General features: G+C 43.4%; 1 protein-coding gene across 1 annotated transcript in view; it reads left to right on the forward strand.

The window, feature by feature from the left end:
- Positions 1 to 13734, forward strand: part of WDR44 (WD repeat domain 44) — a 63382-nt gene extending 49648 nt beyond the window's left edge. Inside the window, exons 16-20 of the mRNA XM_060756069.2 lie at positions 593 to 694; positions 3233 to 3348; positions 7910 to 8037; positions 10685 to 10816; positions 12694 to 13734. Of these exons, the coding sequence (XP_060612052.2) occupies positions 593 to 694; positions 3233 to 3348; positions 7910 to 8037; positions 10685 to 10816; positions 12694 to 12788 (573 nt within the window). The 3' untranslated portion in view covers positions 12789 to 13734. The remainder of the gene's footprint in view (positions 1 to 592; positions 695 to 3232; positions 3349 to 7909; positions 8038 to 10684; positions 10817 to 12693) is intronic.
- Positions 13735 to 15410: the final 1676 nt, after the last annotated feature.

The raw sequence follows: 15410 nt of genomic DNA on the forward strand, positions 1-15410 counted from the left end.
ACACCCTCTTGTGACCCCTCCAGGTGTCCCGACCCCCAGGTTGAGAAACACTGATGTAATACGATGCGAGTTCCTGGGTTATAAATGTCATTTCCTAATTGGTTGTATCATAAAAACATGGGAAAAATTGATTAAACTGCAAGAACTTTGTTTTTGTGGGAGGGACATCCTGCAGCACATTTTGCTCTAGTTTTTTTTTAATGAATGTCTAATTGTGTCTCAACCAATTCCAGATACCGTATATACTCAAGTTTAAACTGAGTTTTTCAGCCATTTTTAAAGGCTGAAAATGCTATTTATTATTTTAGTCTGTTATTATTATTATTATTATTATTATTATTATTATTATTATTATACCTCTATGATTCTATCTTCAGCTGTGGAACTCTCTGCCCTGGAGTGTGGTGGAGTCTCCTACTTTGGAAGTTTTTAAACAGAGGCTGGATGGCCATCTGTCAAGGGTGCTTTGAATGCAATATTGCTGTTCCTTGGCTGAATGGGGTAGGACTGGATGGCCCATGAGGTCTTTTCCAACTCTGTGATTCTATGATTCTAAATACAATGTTGTCTTCCATTTCCCTGCCCTTTTTAGCACCTGAAGTACCACACGCAGATCCATGTCCGATCGACCAGAGGACGGAACCGAGTTGGGAGGAAGATCACAGGCATCGAGCCCTTGCCGGGGGAGAACAAGGTATCCCTCCTTGTTGGTCCGATCAAATGTGTAGCTTTGGTAGAAGTGTTCATGTGAGTATAGATTGGAGTATTAGTTTTTTTAAAAAAACTCTAAAATCAGGACAGTAAATAAAGAGCAACACTCAAAAAGCAGGGGAATTCCAGAAAGGATTAATCAGGGCCAGCGAACACCTCCCAACAAAGGATTCCCCTTTGTTGGGAGGCTTTTAATCTGTATTGCTGTTTTAATTGTTTGATAATTTTATATGGTATCTTCATTGTTATGAGCACGATGCAGCATTGGATTTTTGCTGTAGTTTGTAAGCCGCCCTGAGTCCCCTTCGGGGTGAGAAGGGCGGGGTATAAATATAGTTTAATTTTTTGGGTTTTTTTTTTTTTTTGTCGTGTCAGGAGAGACTTGAGAAACTGCAAGTCGCTTCTGGTGTGAGACAATTGGCCGTCTGCAAGGATGTTGCCCAGAGGACGCCCGGATCATTTGATGTTTTTGTCATCCTTGTGGGAGGCTTCTCTCATGTCCCCGCATGAGGAGCTGGAGCTGATAGAGGGAGCTCATCTGCCTCTCCCCAGATTCAAAGATGTGACCTGTCGGGTCTTCAGTCCTGCCGGCACAGGGGTTTAACCCACTGCGCCACCGGGAGCTCCAATATATAGTTAATAATAAATAAATAATAATTCCCCAGGAAGCAACAGCCAGGCTTTGAAGCTGCAAGGCCATTAAATGCTAATCAAGGTGTACAATTGCAAATCAAGACAGTAAATAAAGAGTAACAGTCTGGAAACAAGGGAATTCCAGTCAGGAAACAATCAGGGCCAGCTAACAACTCCCAACAAAGGGTTCTCCAGGCAGGAAGCAATCAGGGTTTGAAGCTGCAAGGCCATTAAATGCTAATCAAGGTGGGCAATTGCAAATCAGGACAGTAAATAAAGAGTAACACTCTGGAAACAAGGGAATTCCAGTCAGGAAACAATCAGGGCCGGCTAACACCTCCCAACAAAGGATGCCTCCAGGCAGGAAGCAGCCAGGGTTTGAAGCTGCAAAGCCATTAAATGCTAATCAAGGTGGGCAATTGCAAATCAGGACAGTAAATAAAGAGTAACACTCTGGAAACAAGGGAATTTCAGTCAGGAAACAATCAGGGCCAGCTAACACCTCCCAAGAAAGGATGCCTCCAGGCAGGAAGCAGACAGGGTTTGAAGCTGCAAGGCCATTAAATACTAATCAAGGTGGGCAATTGCAAATCAGGACAGTAAATAAAGAATAACACTCTGAAAACAAGGGAATTCCAGTCAGGAAACAATCAGGGCCAGCTAACACTTCCCAAGAAAGGATGCAGACAGGGAGGAAGCAGACAGGGTTTGAAGCTGCAAGGCCATTAAATGCTAATCAAGGTGGGCAATTGCAAATCAGGACAGTAAATAAAGAGTAACACTCTGGAAACAAGGGAATTTCAGACAGGAAACAATCAGGGCCGACTAACACCTCCCAAGAAAGGATGCCTCCAGGCAGGAAGCAGACAGGGTTTGAAGCTGCAAGGCCATTACATGCTAATCAAGGTGGGCAATTGCAAATCAGGACAGTAAATAAAGAGTAACACTCTGGAAACAAGGGAATTTCAGACAGGAAACAATCAGGGCCATCTAACACCTCCCAAGAAAGGATGCCTCCAGGCAGGAAGCAGCCAGGGTTTGAAGCTCCAAGGCCATTAAATGCTAATCAAGGTGGGCAATTGCAAATCAGGACAGTAAATAAAGAATAACACTCTGAAAACAAGGGAATTCCAGTCAGGAAACAATCAGGGCCAGCTAACATCTCCCAACAAAGGATGCCTCCAGGCAGGAAGCAGCCAGGGTTTGAAGCTGCAAGGCCATTAAATGCTAATCAAGGTGGGCAATTGCAAATCAGGGCAGTAAATAAAGAGTAACACTCTGGAAACAAGGGAATTCCAGTCAGGAAACAATCAGGGCCAGCTAACACCTCCCAAGAAAGGATGCCTCCAGGCAGGAAGCAGCCAGGGTTTGAAGCTGCAAGGCCATTAAATGCTAATCAAAGTGGGCAATTGCAAATCAGGACAGTAAATAAAGAGTAACACTCTGGAAACAAGGGAATTCCAGTCAGGAAACAATCAGGGCCAGCTAACATCTCCCAACAAAAGATGCCTCCAGGCAGGAAGCAGCCAGGCTTTGAAGCTGCAAGGATATTTAGTGCTAATTGCAGCATTCACACCTGAAAATGCATTGGAAAAATACTTTGATCCAGGAAGTGGGACTTTTATGTTTATTCTTTGGTGGAAGATATCCGCAGGAAGTTTATAATAAGTGGGACATAATGCAAACACAAAGGTAGAATTCTAAACCCCCTCCTCCCAAAAAAGAGATATTTTCCATATTCCTCCCCACTTCAAACGCAGGCAGCAGACAGGATGACTCACCTGCAGCTCTGGAAACTGTCTGCTCTCAGAGATGGAAAGGCAGGTGTGTTGTGTCTTTCATCTTGCATTCTTGGCTGACGGGAATGGGTTTGACTCCTCTTTGCCAGATCCTGGTGACCTCAAACGACTCCCGGATCCGGCTCTACGACTTGCGGGACCTGTCTCTGTCCATGAAGTACAAGGGCTACGTCAACAGCAGCAGCCAGATCAAAGCCAGCTTCAGGTAAGGGACGAAAGTGGGACCTCCGCCGGAAAATGACCCCCATGTTGTTTAACGTCTACATGAAGCCGCTGGGTGAGATCATCCAGAGTTTCGGAGTTCGATTCCATCTGTATGCAGATGACGTCCAACTCTATCACTCATTTCCACCAGATGCGAAGGAGGCTGTCCAAGTCCTGGCTGCTGCGACGGTCTGGATGAGGGCAAGCAAATTGAAGTTGAATCCAGACAAGACAGAGGTCCTCCTGGTCAGTCGCAAGGCCGAACAGGGTGTAGGGTCACAACCTGTGCTGGATGGGGTCACACTCCCCTTGAAGGCACACATTCGCAGCTTGGGAGTTCTGGATTCATCACTGATCCTGGAATCCCAGTGGTGGCCAGGGGAGTGTTTGCACAATGAAAACTTGTGCACCAGCTTCACCCGTACCTTGGGAAGTCAGACTTGGCCACAGTGATCCACGCTCTCGTTATATCTAGGATAGACTACTGCAACACACTCTACGTGGGGTTGCCTTTGAAGACTGCTCGGAAGCTTCAAATAGTCCAACGAGAGGCAGCCAAGTTGATAACTGGGGCGGCATACAGGGAGCATACAACTCCCATGTTACGCCAGCTCCAATGGCTGCCAGTTTGCTACTCAGGACAATTCAAAATGCTGGCTTTGGCCTATAAAACCCTAAACAGCCCCGGCCCAAATTACCTGTCTGAACGCATCTCCCCCTATGAACCATCTCGGAGATTAAGATCCTCCGGGGAGGCCCTGCTTTCTGTCCCGCCTTGTCACAGGCGTGATTGGTGGGGACGAGAGACAGGGCCTTCTCGGTGATTGCTCCATTATTTTACTCGATTATTATTATATTACATTTATTATTTTACTCTATTATTATTGGAAGGCTATGTAAGCACATTACATTGAAGACGGTTAGAATAATGGTTTAATCAGAGTTGGGCAGTCTTATCTTAAATTACAGTTTTATGTAAATATTTAATCTACTGATGGCAAAATTAAGGTAATTTTATTGGTATCTATTTTTATTTTGAAATTTACCAGTAGATGCTGCATTTCCCATCCTCGGCTTATACCCAAGTCAATACGTTTTCTCAGTTTTTTGTGATAAAATTAGGTGCCTTGGCTTATATTCGGGTAGGCTTATACTCGAGTATATACGGTATATAATTGTATTATATATGTATTGTATGACACCCTTTTAAGGGGTTTGCCAGTAAAACCGAAAGGGGAGATACGGGAAAAGGAGACCTTTAATTCGGCCTAGGGAACGTGGAACAACATTAGTAATCCCAAATCGGTCTCCTGATACGGTAAGTAGGTGTAACCAGGATGGCGGTCCCTCAGGATTGAAAGTGGTGCTGTTGAACGCCAGATCTGTCAATGGTAAAACAACTTTCATCCAGGATTTAATCCTGGATGAACGGGCAGATCTGGCGTGCATCACAGAGACCTGGCTGGACGAAGCTGGAGGTGTAAACTTGACCCAGCTTTGTCCACCCGGGTTCTCTGTGCAGCATCAACCGAGATCCGGAGGGCGGGGAGGCGGGGTTGCAGTAGTCTATAGAGATTCCATTTCTCTGACCAGGAGCCCCATCCCGCAGTCAACAAATTTTGAATGCGTCCACCTGAGGGTGGGTGACCGGGACAGATTAGGGATTCTGCTAGTGTACCGTCCACCTCGCTGCACTACAGTCTCCCTACCTGAGCTAGCGGGGGTAGTCTCGGACCTGGCATTGGAGTCCCAACAGCTGCTTGTGCTGGGGGACTTCAACGTCCACGCCGAGGCTGCCCTAACGGGAGCGGCTCAGGACTTCATGTCTACCATGGCGACCATGGGTCTATCCCAACAAGTATCTGGCCCCACCCACAGTGCTGGACATACATTGGACTTGGTTTTCTGCCAGGGATGGGAGGAAGGTGGCGGTGTTGAGGAGTTATCCATCTCTCCGTTGCCATGGACCGACCACCACCTGGTCAGCTTTAGACTTACCGCACCCCCTAACCTCCGCAGAGGTGGAGGACCTATTAAATTGGTCCGCCCCAGGAGGCTTATGGATCCGGAAGGATTCCTGATGGCTCTTGGGGATTTCCCCGCCACCTCGGTTGGTGATCCTGTTGATGCCCTGGTCGCTCTCTGGAATGGGGAGATGACCAGGGCAATAGACACGATCGCTCCAGAACGTCCCCTCTCAAGTAGCCGAACTAAACCAGCTCCTTGGTTTACTGAGGAGCTGGCGGTGTTGAAGCGAAAGAAGAGGGAACTAGAGAGCGTGTGGCGTTCGGATCCGAGCGAGCCAAACCGAACACGGTTTGTGTCCTTTTTAAGGTCATATGCCGCGGCAATAAGAGCCGCAAAGAAAACTTTCTTTGCGGCCACTATTGCGTCTGCAAAGAACCGTCCGGCTGAACTGTTCCGAGTTGTCAGAGGCCTTTTAAAACCCACCATTCAGGATGGGTGCCCTGATGACGCGGCAGCTCGCTGTGAAGCTTTTGCTCGGTTCTTTACAGACAAAGTCGCTTTGATCCGCTCTGGACTGGACACCATATTAACGGCAGTCTCTGAGGATGTAACACGAGCATCTGCTTGTCCGATTTTGATGGATTCATTTCAATTGGTTCAAACCGAGGATGTGGACAAGGTACTTGGAGGAATGAGAGCTACCACATGCATCCTAGACCCCTGCCCATCCTGGCTTCTAAAGGAGGCCAGAGGGGGATTGGCCGAGTGGGTTAAGGTGGTGGTTAATGCCTCCCTTCGGGAAGGCATTTTTCCAGCCAGCTTAAAGCAAGCTGTGATAAAACCGCTGTTGAAGAAACCATCACTGGACCCCACTCAATTGGTAAACTATCGGCCTGTTTCCAATCTTCCCTTTTTGGGCAAAGTCATGGAACGTGTGGTGGCCTCACAACTCCAGGCATTCTTGGTAGACACGGATTATCTAGACCCGGCACAGTCTGGCTTTAGGCCGGGACACGGTACCGAGACAGCCTTGGTCGCCTTAGTGGATGATCTCCGTCAGGAGCTCGACAGGGGGAGTGTGTCCCTGTTGGTGCTACTCGACCTCTCAGCGGCCTTCGATACCGTCGACCACGGTATCCTTCTGGGACGCCTCGCGGGAATGGGTCTCGGAGGTACTGCTCTGCAGTGGCTCCGGTCATTCCTCGAGGGTCGGTCTCAGAAGGTGTCACTGGGGGACTCCTGTTCTACCCCACAACCTTTGTTTTGTGGGGTTCCTCAGGGTTCAATACTGTCCCCCATGTTGTTTAACATCTACATGAAGCCGCTGGGCGAGGTCATCCGGAGTTTCGGGGTGCGGTGTCATCTGTACGCAGATGATGTCCAGCTCTGTCACTCCTTCCCACCCGCTACTAAGGAGGCTGTCGAGGTCCTGAACCGGTGCTTGGCCGCTGTGACGGTCTGGATGGGGGCGAACAAATTGAAATTGAATCCAGACAAGACAGAGGTACTCCTGGTCAGTCGCAGGGCCGAACAGGGTATAGGGTTACAGCCTGTGTTAGACGGGGTCGCACTCCCCCTGAAGACACAGGTTCGCAGTTTGGGTGTGATCCTGGACTCATCGCTGAGCCTGGATCCCCAGGTTTCGGCGGTGACCAGGGGAGCATTCGCACAGTTAAGACTCGTGCGCCAACTGCGACCGTACCTTGGGAAGTCTGACTTGGCCACGGTAGTCCACGCTCTGGTTACATCCCGCCTTGACTACTGCAACGCTCTCTACGTGGGGTTGCCTTTGAAGACGGCCCGGAAGCTCCAATTAGTCCAACGGGCGGCAGCCATGGTATTAACAGGAGCAGGGCGCAGGGAGCATACAACTCCTCTGCTGTACCAGCTCCACTGGCTACCGATTAGCTACCGAGCCCAATTCAAAGTGCTGGCTTTGACCTTTAAAGCCCTAAACGGTTCTGGCCCTACATACCTATCCGAACGTATCTCGGCCTATCAGCCCACCAGAACCCTAAGATCTTCAGGAGAAGCCCTTCTCTCCATCCCGCCTGCTTCACAAGTGCGGCTTGCGGGAACGAGAGATAGGGCCTTTTCTGTGGTGGCCCCCCGGCTTTGGAATGCCCTCCCTACTGAAATAAGATCAGCCACCTCGCTAATGGCATTTCGGAAAAAACTGAAAACTTGGATGTTCGAGCAAGTTTTCAACTAATTCCGATGTGATGATGTTTTGATCATGGACTAGCAATCAAGGATAACGAATTGGATTACGACTTTAACTATGAGATGTTCCGGTCTGTATTGGTGGCCCAATACTATGTATGTATATGTATGTATTTTTATATTTTATTTTATATTTTTAAAGTGAATATTGTATTTTTAAATATGTTGTAAACCGCAATGAGTCGCCGCACAGGCTGAGATATTAGCGGTATACAAGTGTACTAAATAAATAAAAATAAATAAATAAATGTCTCAAAAGCATGTCACTGACATGAAAAGTTTGGAAAGCTCTGTTCCAAGTCATAAGAAGAGACGAGGACAACAACCAAAGACGTGTAGATGACGGGTTCTTATCTTCTCTCTTTCTCCAGCCATGACTTCACTTACATCGTCAGCGGCTCTGAGGACAAATACGTTTACATCTGGAGCACTTACCACGACCTGAGCAAGTTCACCTCCGTCCGGAGGGACCGCAATGACTTCTGGGAAGGAGTCAAAGGTGCAAAATATATAGTTTTCTGTACAAAAATACTGAACTAGACTTCCATTGTTGCAAAAATATTTGCAAACATCTCCAAATGTGCAAAACCCAGTTGATTTTTTTCGTTTATGGGATAGGGAGCCTTTTCTCTCTCTTCAAGCAATAATAGGATAGTAATAATAATGAAGATAAATAATAATATATTACACAGGGTATCCCAAAAAGCCTCCATAACAGGATAAATTAACAAACTCATATTACATATTATTTTTTATTATTTTTTAAAAGAGTTGACCAACACATAGAGAATATTGTCGAAGGCTTTCATGGCTGGAATCAATAGGTTCTTGTGAGTTTTTTCGGGCTATATGGCCATGTTCTAGAGGCATTTTCTCCTGATGTTTCGCCTGCATCTATGGCAAGCATCCTCACTACCTCTGAGGATGCTTGCCATAGATGCAGGCGAAACGTCAGGAGAAAATGCCTCTAGAACATGGCCATATAGCCCGAAAAAACTCACAATAACATAGAGAATATTTTGTATATATTTGAAATTGCTATTATGTAAATAACGATATATTTAGCTATAATTTTCTGTGTATATCAACTTTTGGGAGTCCCTGTATGTTATACATATATAAATGTCTCTGTGCTCACAATCGCAGTATGTAAAATATGATAGATATAATATTACAATATAGTATTACATATAATACTGTAATATATTATTATTATTATTATTATTATTATTATTATTATTTGAAACACAAGATTATATAGTATTACATATAATACTGTATTATTATTATTATTATTTGAAACACAACAAGATGATATAGTATAACATATAATACTGTAATATATTATTATTATTATTTGAAACACAAGATGATATAGTATTACATATAATACTGTAATATATTATTATTATTATTACTGTTTGAAACACAAGATGATATAGTATTACATATAATACTGTAATATATTATTATTACTATTTGAAACACAAGATGATATAGTATTACATATAATACTGTAATATATTATTATTACTATTTGAAACACAACAAGATGATATAGTATTACATATAATACTGTAATATATTATTATTACTATTTGAAACACAACAAGATGATATAGTATTACATATAATACTGTAATATATTATTATTATTACTATTTGAAATACAACAAGATGATATAGTATTACATATAATACTGTAATATATTATTATTATTATTATTATTATTATTACTATTTGAAACACAACAAGATGATATAGTGTTACATATAATACTGTAATATATTATTATTATTATTACTACTACTACTACTATTTGAAATACAACAAGATGAGTCCACAGCTGGCTTTTGTATTGGATCACACATCGGATACTTCAAAAGTGTATAGGACTGTGTGATGTATCGGGGAATAATGTGCACAGATCCCAGTAAGGTGGCCTTTTGCAGCTGGCAGATGGTAATCTTGTCAGCGCCGATTGTCTTTAAGTGCAGGCCATGGTCTTTGGGCACTGCACCCAGTGTATTTATTTATTTACGACATTTATATGCCGCCCTTCTCACCCCGAAGGGGACACAGCGGCTAACAAGATATATATTACATACAATATATTTTATTATTAGCATAGTACAATATCAGCATTAAACATTGCTATATTGCACCATACCACTATATCGTAATATTACTAGTAATATTACATGTAATATAAATATATAATTATAATATCATATTATTATTATATTGCATTATATTATAATATTATAAATATTATATGTATATACAATATATTATATTACATTATTGGAATAGCACAGGAGACAAGGTGGAACAAAGTGTACCTATTATTATTATTATTATTATAGTTTCCCCATGCATGGTGACTTTTGGGACACTATACATTACAATATATTATATTACATTATTAGAATAGCCCAGGAGACAAGGTGGATCAAGGTGTACCTATTATTATTATTATAGTTTCCCCATGCATGGTGACTTTTGGAACACTATACATTACAATATATTATATTACATTATTAGAATAGCGCAGGAGACAAGGTGGAACAAGGTGTACCTATTATTATTATTATTAATATTGCAGTTTCCCCATGCATGGTGACTTTTGGCACACTATACATTACAATATATTATATTACATTATTAGAATAGCACAGGAGACAAAGTGGAACAAGGTGTACCTATTATTATTATTATTATTATTATTATTACAGTTTCCCCATGCATGGTGACTTTTGGGACACTATACATTACAGTATTCGATATAATATTGTAATATTATATCTATCATATTGATATATTGTGATTTATCCACTCACACACTTACTATTAACACCAGAATCATTGATCTATAAAAGGACATTTTGGGAAAACTAACCAAACACAAAAACAATGTCCTACAAAACAAAAAGGGAAACCTAAAAACATTGGCTTTTGAGATGGTAGCACTGGACTACAATTCCCATGCTATGAAGAGGCTGACGGGATTCCTGGTGGCCAGAGTCCTCTGTTGAATGCCTCCCATCAGAGTGGTATTCCCCAGTTGCCTTCACCTGGCTCTTCTGTCTTGTTCTTTGTGTCCAAATGAGCCTTTTCCCCTGATGGGTTTTACCCTTTTTCCCAGCCCACAATGCCGTGGTCACGTCAGCCATTTTTGCCCCGAATCCCAGTTTGATGGTGTCCTCGGAAACGTTGGAGAAGCCGGAGCCTGAGGCCAAAAGCGAAGATTCAGAGTCTGGAGACCCCATCCCTTCTGGTAAGTGCTTCCACAATCAAGGCTTCCTTCCTTTCGAGGCACCGGATAGGGATCTGACTTTGCCCTACAATTCCCAGCAGCCCTAGAGATTGGCACAAGCGATGTGAGCTAGCCATATTTATTCCATTGTAAGACACCACTGACAGTAGGACGCACTATAATCTCAGTAGCACATGACTTTACTTACTTAGGTGATCCCTAGTTGTTTGAGTAGGATAGTCTTCCAAGATCAGTATACTGGTGGGTCCATAGGTGACTGTGGAGCCCTATTCTTGATCTGCGTCTTCTCCTGCAGTGAGGGCATTGGTTTCCAGATGGAAGGTGGTCTCGGTTGACTTGATGTGCCTTCCTCTTGACACGTTTCTCACCCTCTATTCATACCTCTTCAAATTCTACAGCACTGCTGGTCACAGCTGACCTCCAGCTGGAGTGCTCAAGGGCCAGGGCTTCCCAGTTCTCAGTGTCTATGCCAGAGTTTTTAAGATTGGCTTTGAGCCCATCTTTAAATCTCTTTTCCTGCCCACCGATAGATAGATAGATAGATAGATAGATAGAGATAGGTACACACACAAACACACAGGCAGTCCCCAAGTTACAAACATCCGACTAACAATTGACTCCTAGTTAAGAACAGGACTGGGTCAACTGGAAGTAACAGGAATCTTGGAAGGAAGGAAATCCATTACCGGAAGAGTTATTATTTTTGGGAAATAATTTTTGTACTTAATGACAAAATTAACTGATTGACTGAATAGGTAGATAGGCATGTACATGTCAAAAATATTGGTACCTGATTATATCTGCCATGATTTGCTTTGCTTTTCTGTTATGTACCATAATCAAAATAAACAGTTTTAACAAAAAACAAAAACAAAAACTGCTTGGATGGTAGAAGCTGGGGCTAACAGTGGGAGCTCATCCTGCTCCCCGGATCCGAACCGCCAATCTTTTGGTCAGCAAGTTCAGCAGTTTAGCCCACTGCGCCACTATAGTGATTTCCATACCATCCAAAGGCAGCCTGCCTCCCTTTATTTATTTATTTATTTGCTGTATTTGTATACCGCCTTTCTCAGCCAATTGGCGACTCAAGGTGGTTTCCAACAAATCAGTATACATAAAACAATATAAATAAAAAACATTAAACAGTATAAGACATCGCAAAAGCAACATCATCAGCGTCTCCTTATTCTCAAGCATTGTCCAATTCCATTGTCAAGTAATTCGATTTCCTATATTAGCTATTCTGTATTTGTAAACGCTTGCTCGAATAGCCACGTTTTAACTTGCCTCCGAAACGTCAAGAGGGAGGGAGCAGATCTAGGGAGGGCGTTCCATAGCCGAGGGGCCACCACTGAGAAGGCCCTGTCTCTCATCCCCGCCAAACGTGCTTGTGACGAAGGCGGGACCGAGAGCAGGGCCTCCCCAGATGATCTTAAAGTCCTCAGAGGTTCGTAAGGGGAGATACGTTCGAACAGGTAAGTTGGGCCAGAACGATTTAGGGCTTTATAGGCCAAAGCCAGCACTTTGAATTGGGCCTGGTAGCAAACCGGCAGCCAGTGGAGCTGGCGTAACAAGGGGGTTGTATTCTCCCTGAGCGCCACTCCTTTTAACAACCTGGCTGCCGTTTGTTGGACTAGTTGAAGCTTTCGGACCGTCTTCAAAGGCAGCCCCATGTAGAGAGCATTGCAGTAGTCTATACAGGATGTAACTAGAGCGTGGACTACCGTGGCAAAGTCAGGAGTCTCTCTCAACGGTCCTTCTCAAAATGGCTGCGGGAATTTCAATGGCAATGCTTCCCCGTTGCCATTTTGGGAGAGACCGCAGAGGAAAACACAAGGACCCTCTTTCCCTTAATGTCTAAGGTCTGCTCTTTTCAGGGGCGCTGAAGACAGACCACACCGAAGTGCTGCTCTCGGCAGACTTCACCGGCGCCATCAAAGTCTTCATCAACAAGAAGAAGGCAGTCTCGTAAAGCCATGTCTTGATGCCAGCGGCACCCGGCTGCGCATCATGCCTCCGACCGATAGATACGGCATTTGAGAAGCTTATTCCGAACCCTTCCGTGTTAAGAGGATTTCCTGGAAGCAGCACCGGCGCCATTCGCTTTCGTGGTTTCCACGAACGCCATCCTTTTGCTGAATCTAAAGGATGCCACGCGCCAGATTCTGTATTGAAGCGGCAACGAAATACTCTGTGCCTTGGGGAAAGGCACCAACTTGCACCAAAATTAGGAGCCAAATTCATTAATCATGGTGCCGAAGGGAAGAAGAGTTTGGCGAGGAGACATCATGTATTATTTTTTATAATTTCTGCGCCATTTGAAGCGAGCCAGTTGCCCAAACTTATCAATATGGGTCGAGTTTGTGCTCGTTTTGCAACCGGATCCCTTTCCCGTTTTGGTGCGATTCCTCCCCTCGAATGGGTTTCGCTGCAATCACGTCGCCAAACGTTTCCTGACATGGGATGATGATTCTTCTTTCTCGTCGTCTTCTAATTATTGTGGACGCTATAAATCCCTTTCTTAATATATATAACGACCTGGGTTTGTTTCTCCCGCCCCTTTTCTTTCCTTTGCACACTGGAGCACAATGTTTCTACGAAAGAGATCCTTCTCATTCCAGAGCACCGAGTTTATGCTCACCTTAAAGGAGATATTAGGAACGAATTCTTACGATGTAAAATAAAAACTGTTTACATATTTTTTAAAAAAGCATTGTAGTTTGAAATGTAGGTTTTGTTCTGTTCTCTCTCTCTCTCTGTTTTTGTTTAGAGCTAATTTGAATTTCAAAGGTCTTTGTAAATATTCACAAAGTTTTACCGATGATACGACATTTGGAAGGGAACCCAAAGCCCTCCAAAATGTTGTTGATGGTTGACTATAAAAAGATGTATGATTAAAAATGGGTCGTTGGAAGAAATATTGCAATATGTGTCTTCCTGGTTTGTTCCATTTTTATCCTGACACTAGGGACTCAAGTTGGCTAATTTCTGAACTCAAAATTACATAGGTAAAGGTAAAGGTTTTCCCCTTGACATTAAGTTTAGATGTGTCCCGACTCTGAAGTGTGGTGCTCATCTCCATTTCTAAGCCAAAGAGCCGGCGTTGTCCATAGACGCCCTCAAGGTCATCTGGCCAGCATTACTGCATGGAGCACCATTACCTTCCCACCGGAGCGGTACCTATTGATCTACTCACATTGCATGTTTTCTGCTAGGTTGGCAGAAGCTGGGGCTAACAGCAGGAACTCACCCCGCTCCCCAGATTTCAGCTGCCAACCTTTCGGTCAGCAAGTTCAGCAGCTCAGCAGTTTAACCTATTGTGCCACCGGGGGGGGGGGGGGGGATATTATTATTATTATTATTATTACCTCTCCTCAAGACTCAAGGTGGGATAGAAAACAGATTAGATCCATACTGCCATAAGGTAAAGGTAGTCCCCTGACATTAAGTCCAGTCATGTCTGACTCTGGGGTGTGGTGCTCATCTCCATTTCTAAGCCAAAGAGCCGGCGTTGTCCGTAGACGCTTTCAAGGTCATCTGGCCAGCATTACTGCATGGAGCACTATTACCTTCCCACAAAAGTGGTACCTATTGATCTACTAAAATTTGCATGTTTTTGAACTGCTAGGTTGGCAGAAGCTGGGCCTAACAGCAGGAACTCACCCCGCTCCCCAGATTTCAGCTGCCAACCTTTCGGTCAGCAAGTTCAGCAGCTCAGCAGTTTAACCTGTTGTGCCACCGGGGGGGCATATTATTATTATTATTATTATTATTATTATTATTACCTTTCCTCAAGACTCAAGGTGGGATAGAAAACAGATTAGCTCTATACTGCCATATATTATCATCATCATCATCATTATTATTATTATTATTATTATTATTATTATTATTATAAGAAACACAAGATTAGTACACAGCAAAAAAGGTCACTATGCTGACTATTGAATCACCCCACTCCCTGGATTCGAACCACCGACCTTTCGGTCAGCAAGTTCAGCAGCTCAGCAGTTTAACCTGTTGTGCCACCGGGGGGCCATTTTTTATTATTATTATTATTATTATTACCTCTCGTCAAGTCTCAAGGTGGGATAGAAAACAGATTAGATCCATACTTCCATATATTATTATTATTAGTATTATTATTATTATTAATATCAACACAAGATTAGTACACAGCAAAAAAGGTCACTATGATGGCTGTTGTATTGAATCACCCCACTCCCTGGATTCGAACCACCAACCTTTTGGTCAGCAAGTTCAGCAGCTCAGCAGTTTAACCTGTTGTGCCACCAGGGGGCCATTTATTATTATTATTACTATTATTATTATTATTATTATTATTATTATTATTACCTCTCCTCAAGACTCAAGGTGGGATAGAAAACAGATTAGATCCATACTGCCATATATTATTATTATTATTATTATTATTATTATTATTATTATTATTATAAACACAAGATTAGTACACAGCAAAAAGGTCACTATGCTGGCTGTTGTATTGAATCACCCCACTCCCTGGATTCGAACCACCGACCTTTTGGTCAGCAAGTTCAGCAGCTCAGCAGTTTAACCTGATTAGATTAGACTC

This window comes from Anolis sagrei, chromosome 10 (genome assembly GCF_037176765.1).
Source record: "Anolis sagrei isolate rAnoSag1 chromosome 10, rAnoSag1.mat, whole genome shotgun sequence".
NCBI lineage: Eukaryota > Metazoa > Chordata > Lepidosauria > Squamata > Dactyloidae > Anolis > Anolis sagrei.